Source organism: Etheostoma spectabile, chromosome 7 (genome assembly GCF_008692095.1).
Source record: "Etheostoma spectabile isolate EspeVRDwgs_2016 chromosome 7, UIUC_Espe_1.0, whole genome shotgun sequence".
NCBI lineage: Eukaryota > Metazoa > Chordata > Actinopteri > Perciformes > Percidae > Etheostoma > Etheostoma spectabile.
The window spans coordinates 6,204,553-6,221,608 of NC_045739.1; the positions used below are offsets into that span (position 1 = coordinate 6,204,553).

At 41.6% G+C, this 17,056-nt stretch overlaps 3 protein-coding genes across 5 annotated transcripts; 1 reads left to right on the forward strand and 2 right to left on the reverse strand.

Annotated features, from left to right (window-relative positions):
* Positions 1-438: 438 nt before the first annotated feature.
* On the forward strand, positions 439-6,473 carry LOC116693172 (ceramide synthase 5-like). Its single transcript, XM_032521959.1, is given in 11 exon segments — positions 439-811; positions 2,070-2,172; positions 2,384-2,486; positions 2,489-2,513; positions 2,982-3,039; positions 3,178-3,228; positions 3,347-3,439; positions 3,968-4,096; positions 4,820-4,926; positions 5,070-5,226; positions 5,794-6,473. Coding segments are annotated over 11 exon segments (1,146 nt in total). The 5' UTR covers positions 439-635; the 3' UTR covers positions 5,938-6,473.
* A 984-nt stretch (positions 6,474-7,457) lies between these two features.
* Positions 7,458-11,858, reverse strand: si:ch73-233m11.2 (NACHT, LRR and PYD domains-containing protein 3). Of its 3 annotated transcripts, XM_032521916.1 has the most exons (9): positions 11,589-11,858; positions 9,762-11,366; positions 9,504-9,665; positions 9,224-9,397; positions 8,944-9,117; positions 8,645-8,818; positions 8,388-8,561; positions 8,118-8,285; positions 7,458-7,987 (listed from the first exon to the last, which is right to left on the reverse strand). In XM_032521916.1, the coding sequence occupies exons 2-9, from the start codon at positions 11,351-11,353 to the stop codon at positions 7,918-7,920; spliced, it is 2,688 nt and encodes an 895-aa protein (XP_032377807.1). In that variant the 5' UTR covers positions 11,354-11,366; positions 11,589-11,858; the 3' UTR covers positions 7,458-7,917. The 3 variants fall into 3 exon arrangements, with proteins under 3 accessions (XP_032377807.1, XP_032377806.1, XP_032377808.1); XM_032521915.1 differs by lacking the exon at positions 11,589-11,858 and having other exon boundaries at positions 9,762-11,554; XM_032521917.1 differs by lacking the exons at positions 9,224-9,397; positions 11,589-11,858 and having other exon boundaries at positions 9,762-11,556.
* A 633-nt stretch (positions 11,859-12,491) lies between these two features.
* LOC116693168 (intermediate filament protein ON3) lies at positions 12,492-15,609 on the reverse strand. Its single transcript, XM_032521953.1, has 9 exons — positions 15,255-15,609; positions 14,888-15,096; positions 14,710-14,770; positions 14,265-14,360; positions 13,974-14,138; positions 13,657-13,782; positions 13,289-13,509; positions 12,882-12,928; positions 12,492-12,762 (listed from the first exon to the last, which is right to left on the reverse strand). The coding sequence occupies exons 1-9, from the start codon at positions 15,588-15,590 to the stop codon at positions 12,659-12,661; spliced, it is 1,365 nt and encodes a 454-aa protein (XP_032377844.1). The 5' UTR covers positions 15,591-15,609; the 3' UTR covers positions 12,492-12,658.
* Positions 15,610-17,056: the final 1,447 nt, after the last annotated feature.

The window sequence follows — 17,056 nt, forward strand, 5'->3', positions numbered from 1 at the left end:
ATGGAGGATTATAACCTTTATGAAAGGAAGGTCTTGGTTTTATAGCAGGGCTCTTGATTAGTTTTAGCTAAGTGCACCTTACTGTAAACTGGCAACTGGTTGTATCCTATTTCCTTTGTTAAAATGTTAAATAATAAAACAACTAGAAATCATTTCAGATGTGAGTCAAACAACTCCAAAATAGGGTTTGGGTCAGGTCAGGCTTTAACTGGATAATCTTAACTAATTGACGTTGATTGCAAATTGGCTAGGTTTCAGTTGATAATGATAATGATAGTTAGCTGACTTTAACATACTCCGTCTTTTCGGGTCCAATGTGTGTAATGTTGAAGAGACAGTCTCAAAGGCCACAACCTATGAAACAACAGCGTGCATCATTCAAGCGGAAAACATCGTTGAAAGTTGCCTAATCAGGGGTGGGTGTAGCCTTTCGACTTACGTGTCAAGCTAGCGGTCCGTACTCAAAAGTAAACCAGAAGTGATACTCTTATAGTGTAACAGGGGGAGGTGGAAACATCTCTGAAAAGGTTTTGAGCTAGTTAACCTAAGCCACCAGATGTTCGACAAGTAATTGTCCCTGTTTTTGGTTTACCTTGTAACCTTACAGTTGACCGCGGCTATTTTTCTGCTCCCCGATGACTTCCTCTATCTCAGACTGGATTTGGAGTGAGAGGTTTTGGCTTCCCGAAAATGTTACATGGGCGGACCTGGAGCGACCACCAACTGGTGTGGAGTATCCCCGAATAAGACACATTTTATACGCCCTTCCTCTGGCTGTCGTAGTTTTTCTACTAAGATTGGTTTTTGAAAGGTAAACTATACCCATGTCCTTGTTTGCTGTCATTTGTTAGTGATGTTCTTCATTTGAGTGCGTGCGCTGTGCGAGTGCACGGTTTTCAGCTTATGTGGCAACTTTTGCTCATAAAGGAGGAGGAAAACAAAAAACAACATATCTACCAAACTCATTGCAAGAATCTTAACATGTGAGTCATTCTTTATGCACGCAGGGAAATAGAGAGAACAAACTCTCTGCATGCTTTCTTAAAAACCCTGAGCGGTTGCTATCACAACGCAGTTGGCAAACCTCTTAAAAAAAAAACCTTATGGATGGGACTGCTTCAATTTCTGCCTCTCCATGTAACAGATAGCCCAAGTGGGCTATTCTTCTCCTTGGTGGTTTTGCCTTAGCCTCTTACAGTAACATTCTTTTGAGGCGATGACACATGCAGTTACAACACTGGCTTGAAACACGTTCACCTTGCTCAGCAAGATAGTTTTCCAAGGATAGGTTTAAAAAAAAAAAAAAACTCAAAAGAAATGGCATACAACTATCATGCAATTTAATTCATTTTTTCATCCCTGGAAACTGAGTCTGGGTTGGGGGCTTTTGAAACCGGTCCTGTATATTGGTCTTTCTCAGTCCAAACTTTGTAGCGCAGAAAGTCAAAAGGTTTTACAGCAAAGTTCAGCTAAATTAGATGTTTTGCATGTGGCCCTTTGGAGTAAAATCACAAATGAAAGGGCAGGCCTGAAGCTCAGTCTGTAGCTCTATTCATTCAGTCTTTTTCCATGTTTGGAAAACTATTACGGATAAGTGGTGTGTTGGGAGATTGTAATACATTTTTTTTTTTAGTTTGAGCATTAACACTGGTCAACTCAGATGGTCTTGTGACACACATCAGTGCTGTGGTTAGAAGGAAGCCTCTCATCCCTGTCTCCCCTCACATGACAGAGGTCATCATGCTCTGTTTAGACTATGTGCTACATTCCCCAGGATTCCTCCTAATGCTTGCTTGTATCTCTTATAGGCTCTATTGTACTTACCCCCCCCCCCCTTAAGACAAAGTCACACATAACTTTGTGAGCAAACTGCTAACTCAACAGTTCAGAGAAAGCTCTTAGCCAATCTTAGCTAATGGTTTACCTGTTCCTAAAGTCTGTACAATGTGCGTATCTCTCTGACTCTCTCCTTGTCTCTGTATGTCTCTCTTAATACCTCACCATCTCTGTGTACCCCTCTCTGCCCCCACCCTCTCTCTTTTTTTCCCCCTCTGTCTGTGTGTATACAGGCTAGTGGCCAAGCCCTGTGCCCACATACTTCAGATTCAGGCGGGAGTGCCTCGGCAAGCTCAGCCTAACGCTGTCCTGGAGAAGGTGTTTCAGTCCAAAACGGTACATAAGGCCTATACTGGTGCTGTAGTCCATTTAAATGTTCCTCTGCACACTGGAGTACTAAAGTTACTGCACTGGCCTACACTAAGCCAGGCATAATGGTGTGTTCAGTAAATAATTCAAGCAGTGTGACAGTCACACCTACTGGTGTTGTGTTTTTCACAAGTAGACACTATGAAAAGCAAGTCATTTCTGTTTGTCCCGTCTTTAGTGTCCTGACACGAGGCAACTGGAGGGACTCTCCAAGCAGCTGGACTGGGATGAACGGAAAATACAGAGATGGTTTCGGGTCCGTCGAAACCAAGACAGGCCCAGTATGCAGAAAAGTTCTGTGAGAGCATGTATGTTCTACTAAACTGTGTGTTGTGTGTGTGTGTGTGTGTGTGTGTGTGTGTGTGTGTGTGTGTGTGTGTGTGTGTGTGTGTGTGTGTGTGTGTGTGTGTGTGTGTGTGTGTGTGTGTGTGTGTGTGTGTGTGTGTGTGTGGGGGTGTGGTGGGTGTTGTGTGTGTTGGGTGTGTGGTGTGTGTGGTTGTTGTGTGTGTGTGTGTGTGTGTGTGTGTGTGTGTGTGTGTGTGTGTGTGTGTGTGTGGTGTGCATTAATGCCATTAAATGCATGAATCCGAATGATTCGTTGTGACCCCCTGACTTTACGTATAGTGCCACAAACAAGTCAAAGTTTTCACTTACTCTTTGAAATATCTCAACATTAATACCTCACTGAGGTTTTTTGCATGACACACTATTGTTTTTCAAGAAGAGCAAGTCACATTGTTCTGGTTATCAAATCTACTCTTTTCTTTTTTTCTCAGGTGGCGATTTACATTTTACCTGGGGATTTTCATCTATGGCATTCGACATTTGTGGGTGGTGAGTTGAATTATCATACTGATTGCTTTTGTACACTACTGAAGTGTTGCAAAGCTTTAGCTTGTATTGAAAGGAATGAAAGCCGACTGGATGTTTTTGTTGATCTAATCATATGCACATTTTATCTGATTCTGTCAGTCGCCTTGGATGTGGGACACCAGACAGTGTTGGTACAACTACCCTTTTCAGGTTACTAGTGTTTTATGTACTGCATAATCATCATATTCAGTTGCCCAGCACCATATTGTTGGCAGCCCATAGAGCATACAAATATGTTAAAGGTGTTTTTGTTTCACTCCCCCAAAAGCCTCTGAGTCCTGGGCAGTTCAACCACTATGCAGCTGAGCTTTCTTTCTATTGGTCTCTGATGTTTTCCCAGTTCATAGACATTAAACGTAAGGTGAGTCAACAACAGCTTAACTTAATACTACTGTATTGTGCTGCAGCTTAATATAGCCCTTCCGAAAACGTCACACCCTTTGCATCTGTTCAGCCAGCTCTTTATGTTCACATCATTTAATGTCACCAGTGTATTAGGATTAGTTTTATATAATGTGCTCTTGTAGAACAGGTTAGACAATGAATAGCTGCAGGGCCACACCGATCTACAATGCTTCCTATTGTAGCTTTACATTAGCATGTCCTCCTGGGAAACATACAGTCATCCTAAGTCTTTCAGTTGGTGTCATGACTAAACTGGCAGCCTTTTGACAATTTTTTTTTTTTTAAAGCACTATACAAATAAAATGCAATATATAAATAAAATGTGTGATTAGTATTACGAAGACAGGCTTCTATAACATCAACTTATTGTTCTCATTAGCTGCAGCTGTTTTTACATAACTGTGAAGTGCAGGTAGCTTGAGCATCGCATTTACCCATTTCTCTCTTTCTGCCTTTCTCTTTTTTTTCATTTCACTGATGACAGGATTTTATTATCATGCTTGTCCACCATCTGGCCACCATATTCCTCATCACATTCTCCTATGCTAACAACATGCTAAGAGTTGGCACTTTGGTCATGTGTGTGCATGATGCATCCGACATCTTTCTCGAGGTAAAGGACTCAGTGATGAAAATTACATTTTGTTTTCATACCGGAGTTGTTCCAAGAAGCAAAACTTGAGCGGGTTAAGCAAAGCCACACATTGTAGGGCAAACACAGCTGGCAACATGAGCATGACATTGATACTGCTGTGCTATTTTTTAAATATATATATTTTATTTGTAGTTTTTCTGTTTAAAAAAACAAGAAAAAAGCACAGCAGAACACAGCAAAGTAACCGACCCATAGACAAGCAAAACAATAACAATAGACTAACAATAAGTAGCTAAATGAAAAAGATATTGTATGCACACACACACACACACATATACATATACATATATATATATATAAAAAAAGGTCCAAATAAAAGAAATAAAGTAAAAGAAATGAAGGTTGCTCTTCTGAGAAACATGGTAAAACCTGTTGACACAGTCACCTAGTGAAAATTGACGGTGTATCAAAAACCAAGGAAGGGTTAAAAAAAAATTAAGACATCATACTCCTGCGCTTTGAGCTACTTGTACTACCTGTCCGACAAAACAAACACCTCTTATTAGCATTTCAATACAATATAACTGTAATGTAGTAGAACAAGTAAGCTACTTGTACTACCTGTCTGACAGAAGAAGGAAAAAAACCCATCTTTCACAAGCATTTCAGTGAAAAGATGTCATTGCCGGAGTTTGATATTTTAATACATATGAATTATTAAATCCTTATTTATTCCCCAAGGCTGCCAAACTGGCCAACTATGCCAAGTACCAACGGCTATGTGATGGCCTGTTTGTGATCTTCAGCATAAGCTTTTTCTGCACTCGACTTGTCATCTATCCTTTCTGGTGAGTCAAATGAGATGTTATTTACAACTCAAATTGCATACGTTTGCCTACTTGTCACGTGTGACTATTGGAAGCCACTTCTACACTAAATTAGTGTCCTAATGAGTGCTGCAGTAACCTCTGTATGCGTGTATTTGTTGCAGGGTTGTTTACAGTGTCCTGGTTGAGAGCTGGGAGATCGTTGGGCCATACCAGGCCTGGTGGTTGCTCAACGGGTTGCTCTTGGTGCTGCAGACTCTTCACGTCATCTGGTTCTACCTCATCGCTCGCATTGCTATCAAAGCCATATTCAAGGGAAAGGTTAGTCTGGTTCTCTGCTGTGTGCAGTACAGTTTTTACTCATGCCAGTAGCGGCATCATCGTAAGGTTGGCCACGTTGGTGAGTTGGTCAACCCCTAACAACTTTTGGTTGGATTGCCATGAAATTCATGGTCCCAGCAGGCTAACTATTACTGCCTTTGGGGATCCTCTGACATTTTCTCTAGTGCCACCATGAGGTTTCGTGTTTTAGGAAAATGTCTATAACTGTTGGATGTATTGCCATTTAATTTGGTAGACACGTTCATGTTCCCCTTAGGGTAAATTATCTCTTTTCATCTCGCACTACAATCGGGTCAATTTTTAATTTGTCCAATATTTGGTTCATAATTAAATACCTGTAAAACTGACATTCCCATCAGCCTCAGCTGTACTTTTAGTGCCAATTAGAAAATATTATCACGCAAACATGCTACACTAAGATGGTGACTGGTTAACATTACCTGCATCAAGGTGTTAGCATTGTTAACATGCTCACTAGCTGCTAGCATGGTTCTACACTCCTGTAGCCTTGTTTTTATTTTCCTCACTATTTGTTTCACTGTACAGGTGGCAAAAGACGACCGCAGTGACATCGAGAGCAGTTCGGACGAGGAGATTTATTCCAGTTCCGGAAAAAATCCTTGTCAGACCCTAAAACCAAAGGACAACAGTCACACTGGTAACCTTAATGGAGAAACTCATGAGCACTGAGCACCATGAGGGAATGTTTACTTTCAGTGTGGCTTTTACTCACCTGCTGCGTGCCTGTGTGACCCACCTTGTCACTTTGACCTCCTGAAAAGTCAACCAACTTTTTTTTCACGCAGAAAGATTTGCTGACACGTTGAAATGGAGAGTGGACTTGGATACAGGGGAACTCCATGTTGGGCATACACTCTTAGCGCTGTCTGACTGAGTCAAGTTTACAGTGTGTGAGGTTTACACCTGCTTTATGCTTACGGGAGTAGACAGAGAAATGTGTGTGTGTGTGTGGTCTGTCTGCTCCTCACTGTGTGTGTGTGTGTGTGTGTGTTTTAGGGTGTGTGTGTGTGTGTGTGTGTATTCTCAAAGTTAGAAATTAAAACAGAGCATGTCACACTCTACATGTAAATACATTTTTATTTGTGAAATTGGTAATATATTTACAGCTGTAATACAAATCTTACTGAAAATATAGCTTACTCCGTTGTAAGCTAAACGCCTCCTAAAATGCCAAAGATTTCTTAATAAAACATTATTGTACCATATACAGTGAATATGTAGTTTTTTTAATTGTTATATGGTAAAAGTGAATGTGTAATGAATAGCAGTATTAGTGATAAAGCTTTTTTTTTGTATCTGTAGCACGATTCATACACGTGGCTCAAAGGGTAGCACTAGTTAAATTAAAAAAGGACACATTAAGTGTTATCACTGCAGAGAGCCATTTAAAAGATCAGTTAACAAAGACTTATAAAAGGCAAAAACGTAATTTGAAAGACAGCATGCAAGACTCAATGTAAAGCACACACACTGTGAGAAGTGGTCCTAGAAAAAGGCTAGCGGGGGCGTTTTTGATTCTGGGGGGTCGAACTCATTTCACTAAGGCCCTCACTGTAAAATAAGAATCTCAACAAGGGCCAGACATGTTAAGTTTACCAACATGCTTTTATGTAATTGAAAAAGTCATATTTTTGACTAGTATTGCATGTCTCGTATAGCTTATTTGGTCCACATAAAGCCCTAAAAATGTCAGCAAAAAAAAAAATCTTTCGCCATCATAGAATTGAGCAAATCAAGCAAAACACTGATTTCATTCACACACCACAAACAGCCAACTCACACAACCTTTTCAAGACATAAATATGCAAACTATGGTTCTGTAGGAATTTCTCCTTCAGAAAGTCTGTCAAAATTCTGCTTTTGTGTAATTTCAGTTTGAAAAGTTTCACGTCTTTTTGGTTTGGCACTAGGCGGGCCACAATTTATTGTGAAGCTAAGTTAATACGCAGGCCTTGAGTTTGAGACGTATGATCTAAGGGCTTGTGAAGGAACATAAGGGAATCTGTGATGTAGTACGTTGAGAGCTGTATACAAGTAGGACTTTAAAATCAATTCTAGGGGATACAGGGAGCCAATACAATGTAGCTAAGACTGGAGTGATGTGTTCTCTCCTTTGTGTGTGTGTGTGTTATCAGTCTAGCAGCAGAGTTCTGGAGAAGAATGAGAAGTCTCTCAATGGACTTTTTTTGGAAGTCCGTCGCAATAGTGTAAACTACTTTCAATGAAAGCATTAATTCCTTTTTCTGAATTTTGCTGGGCCATGAATGGCCAGTTGGGCTGCAACTAAAGATTTTAATTATTGATCAATCTGCTGATTATTTTTGTGATTAATCTCTTGATTGAAAAACCCCCCCCGCAATTTCCTTACATTGGATTTATCACATTTCTTGTTTAGTCAGACCAACAGTCCAAACCTAAAGATATTACATTTACTTTGGCATAAGACCAAGAAAAGCTTAAAAAAAGTCACATTTTAAACTGAAACTGAAATTTGTGAAAGTGCCCCAGTGGCATTTTTCCTTAAAATATGACAAATTAATTATAATCAGACTTATTTTAAGTATTTTAAGTAAATGACTCCACTAATTGTTTTAGCTCAAATAATAAGCACTGTATGTGATCTTCTGGCAGTCAGCCGCGCAATCATCTTCAGTATCTTATTTTATCACACTCGTTCAACATGTTGAAAACTTCGTCACAGAAGTTGTTGTACTTTAGACTGAAAGAGACAAAAGTAGTAGTTAGAGTTAGAGCAAGTTAAATGTTTTCTTGTACTTTGAAACTTCATGTAAAAGTAGCCTACACTGGCTCAAGATAGTTTATAATTAACTGAAGTGAATACGGCTTACTTTATCTCTTGCATGTTGTGGCTGTCCTGCATGACCTGGATGAGGGCTGGGACAGAGGCGTTAGTCAGTGAGTTGTTTCTCACTTCCAGGCTCTTCAAAGTCTTACTGGCTCTTACAGCAGCACACAAGTCCATGACGCAGGCGTCCGTCAACCCGGTCATCTCAACGCTACCGGAAAAGACAGGCAGATTTTTGTTAGATGTAGGGCTCACTGCAATGTAAAAAAATTATTACAAGGAGTGTTTTTTGAAATGCTTTTGTCAAACTCACTCCAGGTCCTCCAGCAGACAGCTTGGATGAGCAACAGCATCCCAAAGATGTTTAACCCCTTGGTCTCCTACTGCATTTATACCTACAATCAGGGACTTCAGCTGAGAAGTGCCACATCTCAGCACTGAGCTCAGCTCCTTAAAGACCGACTGAGTTAACTCGCATCGTTTCAAGCTGTAGAGTGAAGCAGAATATACATTAAACATATGCGAATGGTGGTACTGAAAAGTCAGAGGTGTTAATACATGTGACTCTACCCGAGCTTTTCTATTGGACAGCCAGGTCGACTGAGGGCTTGACAGAGCAGCAGCGCCCCCTCCTGGCCCAAATCATTCACTGACAGGTCCAGCTCTGACAGAGAGCAGTGCTCCGACATCAAGGCCTCCATCAAATAAGGACAGCATGCACCTGTCAACTCGCTATCAAACATGCTAAGATAACAGAAACACAAGGTCACCAACAGCAGAAAAACATTAATGCAAAGGTATGATATATCACACAGATTCTGGATTTATTTAGGTTAAGAGATGAGGTATTTTGAACACCCCAGACTTACTTAAGGCTCTGCAGTTTGCAGAGTGGGTGTTGGAGGGACTTGCACAAAGCCTCCACCCCACTGTCACCAATCGCGTTTTGTGTCAGGTCCACTTTTCTCAGCTCCGATTGGCCAGAACACAAAGCTGTTGATAAAGCCTCCATGGATGCCCCAGTCAACTCGCAGCGTTGTAGCCTTTTAAATAAATAACATAAGATTATTGTTTTTAAAATAATAATAATAAGCTCTAACAAAAAACAAAACTTGTTTTACAATATACTACCCTGTATAAAGTACGTACTGGAGCTCCTGTAGTTTGCAGAGAGGACTATGCAGCACTTTTGAAAGTTTGATGAGTCCCTGGTCCCCGATGTGATTAGCCCTCATGTCTAACACACACAGCTGGGAGGTGGCTGAGGTCAGGGCAGACACCAGATCTCCACAGATTGCCTCTGTCAGGTTGCATACTACAAGTCTTAGAAGATAAAAAGCAACAGATCAAGGACTTTTTCACTTTCATTTGAGAATTGTCTGTTAACATAAAGGCACATTTAAAAGAATGCAATCAGCTTTAATAGTACTTTAATGTGTGAAGCTTGCAGTCTCTGAGTCCAGAGCAGAGAACTTTGAACCTCTCATCTCCGAGGTGGGTTTGAGAGAGATCCAGCTCCTTGGAGAATCCTCTGCTGAGAGCTGAAGCCAGATGAGAGACAGCGCCAGGACTCAAGGAACTGCCTGACAAGCTGGGGAACACAACAGAGTGATCTCACATATATCGGCACACTGTAGCTACACGTTGAATGAATAATGAAGTCTAGATGTATGGATTTTTTTTTTACATTATCTTATGGGATATGCTCATAGTTGGAGCCAGCATCTCTGCTTGTTCCTCCATCAGATTTCTCGTATGATAGAGATTCAACTGCTCCATCTCACCAAGGCAAGTGACAACATAATTCAGAGCTGCACAGTCCTCAAGTCTCAGGTCTCCATAACTGATGCCTAATCGTGCCGAGGGGGAGATGATTTCTTTTACCAAGCTCTCATTTTGAGCTTGATGAAGCAGATGGAAGCAGTAGTGGTGCTCGTCTTTGTAGCATCCCTTAAGTGTCGCCTCTGAGCTGCTTTTAAACCAGCATTTGAAATCCATGATCAGATTAGAATTCAGCTCCCCCAGCAGGGTCTCCAGCGGTCTGCGCTGAAGTGGCTCTGACAGCCCTGACATGAAGATATCTACAAACTTTGCCTTGCCTTTGTGCTTTTCCAACATCTTCGCCACACCCGCAGACGTTGACCTGTCCAAATAGAAAGAAACGGCCAAGAGGAACTCCTGCATCAGTTGGGAGTGGAAGGAGAAGACACGTCTATCTAACTGGTCGCCATCTACTTGCAAGAAAACACCAACTGAGGTAAGAAAATGTTGAAAACCAAAGGAATACATTTCCTCTTTGGTGCAGCGCGAATGCGGATCAAGGGAGCAATGAGACGCCATCTTGCCGAGGGCTAACACTAATTCTCTGCTGCAGGCCTCGTTCAGCGAGAGCGTCTGAACCAGGTGGACCAGGATGTCTACATACAGCTGAGTTAACGTTTCAGGAAGTTTGGCTCCGGCATCCATCAGAGACTTGTAAACAGAACAAACTGTCCAACAAAATCTTGGGGAGGTGCAAAAATCATAAAAGCCTAAAGTCCTTTCCATGTGTTTTTGTGCTTTGTTGGCAGCCGCCGGGTCAGTAAAGAATCCCTTAAAGTAGGCTTCTCTTTGTGGCTTCAGAAACCCCAACAACTCCACCCGGGTGCCACTCAGAAACTTCAGATGTCCTGTCGGCCTGGTTGCCACCACGAAGGCAGCTCCTTTCAGCAGCGATCCGTGAAGCAGGCTGGCCACTAAACAGGACACCGACGCCGCCTGGCTCGGGTCGGAGCAGAGGGCCTGGGCGGAAGGGTCCAGGCTGTGTTCCCACTGATGGAGATCATCAAACACAAACAACACATCTTCAGGCTTTTGCAAAAGTTGTGGCATGGACTCAGAAGGGACACGACCGTGAGGGTGTAGCATTAATGTCTCCAAAGAAAACATCCCAGTTAGATAATTTAACTCCCTGAACCGGAAATGGAAAACATAAGAAAAGTTCTGAAGGTGTTCTCCTTTTGCCCAGCCCACAACTAGCTTCTCCAAAACAGTGGTTTTACCTGATCCTGCAGGACCGACTAGTGTCATAGTTCTGATTTCATCAGACAGAGCGGTGTAGATGGCCCGATCAAGGGAGGGCAAGTCGTCTTCTACATTTCTGTCTGTTGCCTGAGCTTCAGAAGTCAGCGGAGATATGTACTCATTGTTGTTAATCACACTGACAGGCAGCTCTCCACCAAGAAGTGTTGACATGCCGTCTGTCTTCAGGGTGTGAGTTAGCACAGTCTCTTTGTCCATTGTGAAATCCCTGCTGTGAGAATACATAACATATAACACAGTTATGAGGATTGGCTTTCAGCATGATAGTCTGCAGGCAACAAGTCATTCATTCATGTAATTAACTGCGCTTAAAAGCAGTCTACCAACATGACCTAGAAGGTACAGTGTACAAATAATTTTCAAAACAAGGAAGTGGCGCAACAGAAATGTATCCATGACAGTACCATAGACAGTGAAAGAAACAGTAGCCTACCTCTTACGCAGTGTGGCTGCCGTCCACGCTGCCACGCAGTACTGCTGGAAAAAAACGTAAATGAGACAAAGTGCCGTAAAGACCAAATATCTTTAAAGACAGCTGTTTTTCATTCAACGTTGGGTTTACGCCTACACTGGTGATACAGCAGCAGTTGCACGAGCTACCTGCCAATTAGTATCGCTTAGCCAGACCTTCCTTAACAACGCTGCGACCTTTCTTTAACTGTCTATGGCTGCGACCTGCCAATTAAACCTGTACAAAACCGGAAGTACGCTGTTCTGGTTATTTCACATACGCTGCAGGGAGTGTCATCGATGGTAGTCATGGAGATATTACCCGCAAATGAACGGGTAGCCTAGTATCCTACCAGTAATAACACTTTGAGCTGTTAAGTTTAGTGGTGGGAAGTAACATTCATTCAAATATACTAAATAAGTAGTTATATTTTTTTAATTTCATAAGATATAATGATAATGATTCTGTTCTCATAATGCAGAGGGAAATATTGTACTTTTTATTCCACTGCATGCAGGCCTTGCCAGCTTCAGTGTGTAGATCCAGATACAAAATATAATCAACAAATAATATATGATGTATTATTATTGATTGACCCGAGCATGAAATCCGAGCACCTGACAATAACTTCTCCAAACAAATACCTAAAAATACAATAGGTACAAAATAAAATATATGATTAAAATATAGGCCTATGTTTATTTAAGTTGTGCAACCTTGTGTTACAAAATGAACCTTGAGTACTTGTAGAGATCTTTGTTTTGTTAATGTGATGTTTTTATTATCTTGTAGACATGTTTAGATTTCACATTTTTCCTGCCCTTTCTGGACAATAAAGTGTATTCTATTTTATTCTATTCTACTGCCCAGGAAAAAGAAACACACGAGTAGACTTGATCTTTATTTTAAACACAGGGAGTGGTAAATAATGTGACATCCAAAAGGAAAATAAAAATAAACAAATACACACATTGGCTTATTTGTGTAGTTGGCCTATTGTAGGTTACAAAGAGATTACACTAAAAGTTAAATGGCCACAGTAATCCAACAGGCTAATGTGCTGCAATGGTGCATGTCTTGCCATGGGTCTCGGTCTCCACTGTCTTGATGAGAACTGCACTTCGTCTTCGTGGCCTGCAGTTGTCAACCTGGACGGCTGTTGTGGAGATGACAGTAACAATATCACATACAAGCACACACTGCGGGCTGTCATGACAATCCTAATGCCAGTGGAAACATTTGTTTTATCTTCAGTTTAAAAAGTAGCCTACTTACTGTTGGTGTGGACTGTTTGGATGTTGAGAATAGAGTCCTTTCCAAGTCTGTCAATGAGAATGCAGGAAATACATAAAATACATATTACAGTAACCACTGATTAACTGTCAAAGTAAAAGGTTAATAAGTAAGAACTCTTGGGTAAGTTTGCTTTACTTTCGGGGTCAGTAATAAGCCCATTGTGGTTTGGTGCACCACAAATATAACAATGTAACATCATATAAAAGGTTATAGGGACTGAGTATACAGGGCTCTCACATGAGGAGGACCCCAAAAGATGCCAGAATGAATAGCTGTGGATGTGGGAAGTGGCCCATAGAGAATGCCTTTCTACAGGGTGAAGGATTTTGTGCTACACCCCTGGTAATGAGAACTTGACACTGCTGAGATCTACCTATACAACTCACCTTTCCTCCTCTCCCTCCAGTAACTTCCTATAGGTGGAGATCTCTATGTCCAGTGCCATTTTCACACTCATGAGCTCCTGGTACTCTCTGAGCTGCAGAGCCATGTCGTGCTTGGCCCGCTGCAGAGCCAGCTCCAGGTCCCTGATGCGAGCCTTGGCATTCTGCACGGCCCCCTCCCCACGCTGCTCCACTTCGGCTACCTGGTCCTCAAGGTTGGTACGCTGAAAAGATACATTTTTATCAAAACAAATATTACATTTAATGCTTAACACATGCATTATCCAGAAAACCTCAGAGCCAAACAATAAGCTGTAACAATTGCCTTAGACCTTAAACCCATTAGGGCCTCCATAAACCTTTTTACTCACCTGTGCCTTTGCAGCCTGGATCTCATTCTGCAGGCGGCTGATCATTCGGTTGAGCTCAGATATTTCCCCCTTTGTGCTACGCAGCTCATTGCCGTATTGGTCGGCTTCTGCAGTCATCTGGTTAAACTGGTACCCCCAGAGATCAAACAGAGGAACAAAAAAAACGTGAGATCAGTAATTATCAGGTTTGACAAGAGTTATTCCAGTCAAAATAACAGGGTATTCTAGTTTATGAGCTTTAGCACTTTTGTAGTTTTAAAGACAAACTTTTTCTACGTAAAACACAACATGTGATTATTCATATTTTAGTTCTTTACCTTGTTTTTGTGCCAGCTTTCAGCTTCTTCGCGGCTGCGGGCAGCAATGTCCTCATACTGAGCCTTCACCTGAGACACAATCTGATCCATATTTAGGCCACGGGAGTTGTTCATCTGCACCACCACAGAGGTCTCCTTCAGGCTCTCCTGCAGCTCACGCAGCTCCTTTCATAACAAATAAAATAACAATACATACAGCAACAGTAAGAAGGCAAAATCCAGAAATCAAAACAAGCTTTTCTTATATTGATTTTCTTATAGTATAGACATTTTCAGCAAATGGTTTTGTACCTCGTCATACAGAGCCTTGAGGAAGTTGAATTCATCCCGGATAACACACACACTGTCTTCCAGTTCCATCTTGGACATGTACCTTGCGTCTACATCCTGCAGGCAGCCAAAATAAAAAATAAAAAATAAAAAAAAACATTCTCAATGCTTAATCCTGTGCATTTGACAGATACTATTGCATTTCATGTGAATAGCTTTAAAATGTGTGGCCAAAATTATTTCTTGATAACCGCAGTAATAGATCACACAGTTTTGTAGCCCAACAAGGAAAATTATTAGTAGAGAAAATGCTTAGAAAAACGTGAATATATAATCAGTTTATACCAAAGATCTTAACCTGGCTTGAGTTGTTGTTTTTCTATACTTTAAAGAACACACCATTCACCAGTGTTATACACACTCATTAAGCTATCATAGCCTCTATGACATCATCTTGATACTGTACCTTCTTGAGCATGACAAATTCATGCTCTGCATCATTCTTCTGGATGATCTCTGTCTCATACCTGAAACACACCACACATCATAGTACTTATGCAAATCCGTTTGCAGTTGATTACCACATGCCTTAGCCCTTCACAGACTTAAATAGTTGTTCAGTTTCTTTCAAAACACTTTCTTACTTTGTCTTGTAGTCGTCCACATTTTTGTGCACGGCATTGCTCTCCATGTCAAGTTTTTGTTTGTCATTGTTGAGAGACTCCAGCTGCCTTTGGAGGTCGGCGATGTAGGCCTTCAGCATGGGTTCAACGTTAGAGGAGGTGGCAGTCTGTCCCTGCAACAGCTTCCACTTGGTTTCCAGCATTTTGTTCTGCTGCTCCAGGTGTCTTACCTGTGCCACAAGGAAAAAAGTATGTACCAAATCAAAAAGATGATTTCATGTTTAATAGAAATAACTTTAAAATATCAGTTCAAATGCCAATTGTGTGTCTACAGGGATCATCAAGGTTTTTAAAATGAATTAAATCTGACTGTGAAATCTCCTCTTACCTTATCAATGAATGAGACAAAACGGTTGTTGAGGGTCTTGATCTGCTCTTTCTCTTGGCTGCGAGCAGCTTGGAAGCTCGGGTCAATGTCTATCTTAATTGGGGTGAGCAGGCTCTTGTTGACAGTCACAGCTGTAATCGAGGCCTCCTGGTGAGCCCCGCTGATCCTGGGGATGGAGTAGGATCCCATGGACATGCTACTGAAGCCCCCTGAAGACATGCGTACTCCTTGGCGGCTGCTGCGTGTGATCCTCATACTCATGGTAGCGCTGTGTGGAGATTTCACTGCTGGTGAGGATGGAAAGGGTCGGATGGTAGTTGGGCTCTGTCTGTGCATTTCTTTATCTTTTGGAGTCTGATTTATATAGGCATGTATGGGTGTGGCGTGATAATGAAGTTGTGTGGCTGCCCAATGTGGGTAAACCCGTCTGACACATTCCACCTCTTCTCCCACCTACCCTCCCTGTTAAGGATGCATTGTTTCGGTGTCTCTGTTACGCTGGAATTCAAGTCTGGTGCTTCAGGTATGCTGCATTTGAGCAATCCATTAAACGGGTTTCCTCAAGGTCGGTCAGGCCAAAATTAGAAACAAAAGATCCAAGAGGTCATGGAGAGACAAAATCTTCACTGATAAAAAAATAAAACATTTGTGGAATCAGAATAAATATTTTTGGCTTTGCTCATACGAGACTTTGATGTAGGGCACAGTTTGGTTGTGGGAGCATTGAGGGAAGGATTTGACATGTAGGATTATCACAAGTTTTCCATGAAAACAAAACAATTAGCCATCGAGGAAAGATGAAGTTGAAAGTTGAAGTTGAAAAACTAATGCCACAAAAGGTGGCAATAATATGCTGTAGACAATATGGAGACTACCTAGAAAATATGCCTGAATATTATAAATCCATGTACTGGTTTTGGGGGAGTCTTATACAAAAAACTGGGCTGTCCTCTTGGTGTCAAATTTCAAACTCCTTTTATTCCTTTTGATAATGATTATCAATAATGTCCTTCCTTCAAAAAAAAACTCTCATACAACTAGGTGAAAAGTTCATTCTTGAGGTTTGCCACTGATGCTATGCCATCAAGGTAAGTAACGCCCAGATCCACATGTCCTGTCAACTCTGGTTAAGGTTGAACATGTCTTATTGGCAAAAACATTACACTATAAAAAATGTTACTGTTGTTATTTTTGGAAAGCAGCCAAGAAGGAACAGGAAATTATTGGCGGCATGCAAAGTATAGTGTTGAAATAATTTTCCTTGTCATACCTCTGTAATTTGTTTTTTTAATTTAATTTTTTTCACCTCTGTGTGTCTGACGTAGTGCACTGCAGCACAGGTGCCCCTCAGGGTACGGTGCTCTCCCCCTTCCTTTTCACCCTCTACACCTCGGACTTCACACACAACACCACCCACTGCCACATCCAGAAGTTCTCTGATGACACAGCCGTTGTTGGTTGTGTCTCTGAGGGGAACGATCTGGAATACAGGTCGGTTATCAAGGACTTTGTCAGCTGGTGTGAGCTCAACCAGCTTCAGCTTAACACCAGCAAGACAAAGGAGATGATAGTCGACTTCAGGAGGAAAACATCCCCTTTCTCACCGGTGAGCATCCAGGGATTGGACATTGATGTAGTGGAGAGCTACAAATTCCTGGGTGTTCACCTAAACAATAAACTGAACTGGACTGATAACACCCAAGCACTCTACAAGAAGGGCCAGAGTCGCCTCCATCTGCTGAGGAGACTCAGGTCCTTTGGAGTGTGTAGGACTCTCCTCAGGACCTTCTATGACTCTGTGG

Excerpts from the sequence above, each read along its gene's own strand:
- si:ch73-233m11.2 (XM_032521915.1), bottom strand. The coding sequence starts at position 11,380 with ATGTATTCTCACAGCAGGGATTTCACAATGGACAAAGAGACTGTGCTA. Across the intron at positions 9,666-9,761 it reads AGCATATCCCATAAGATAAT|CTTGTCAGGCAGTTCCTTGA; the intron begins GTAAAAAAAAAA and ends TGTGTTCCCCAG. Across the intron at positions 7,988-8,117 it reads CACAACATGCAAGAGATAAA|TCTAAAGTACAACAACTTCT; the intron begins GTAAGCCGTATT and ends TGTCTCTTTCAG.
- LOC116693168 (XM_032521953.1), bottom strand. The coding sequence starts at position 15,590 with ATGCACAGACAGAGCCCAACTACCATCCGACCCTTTCCATCCTCACCA. Across the intron at positions 14,771-14,887 it reads GTGGACGACTACAAGACAAA|GTATGAGACAGAGATCATCC; the intron begins GTAAGAAAGTGT and ends GGTGTGTTTCAG. Across the intron at positions 12,929-13,288 it reads CTGGAGGGAGAGGAGGAAAG|ACTTGGAAAGGACTCTATTC; the intron begins GTGAGTTGTATA and ends TCTCATTGACAG.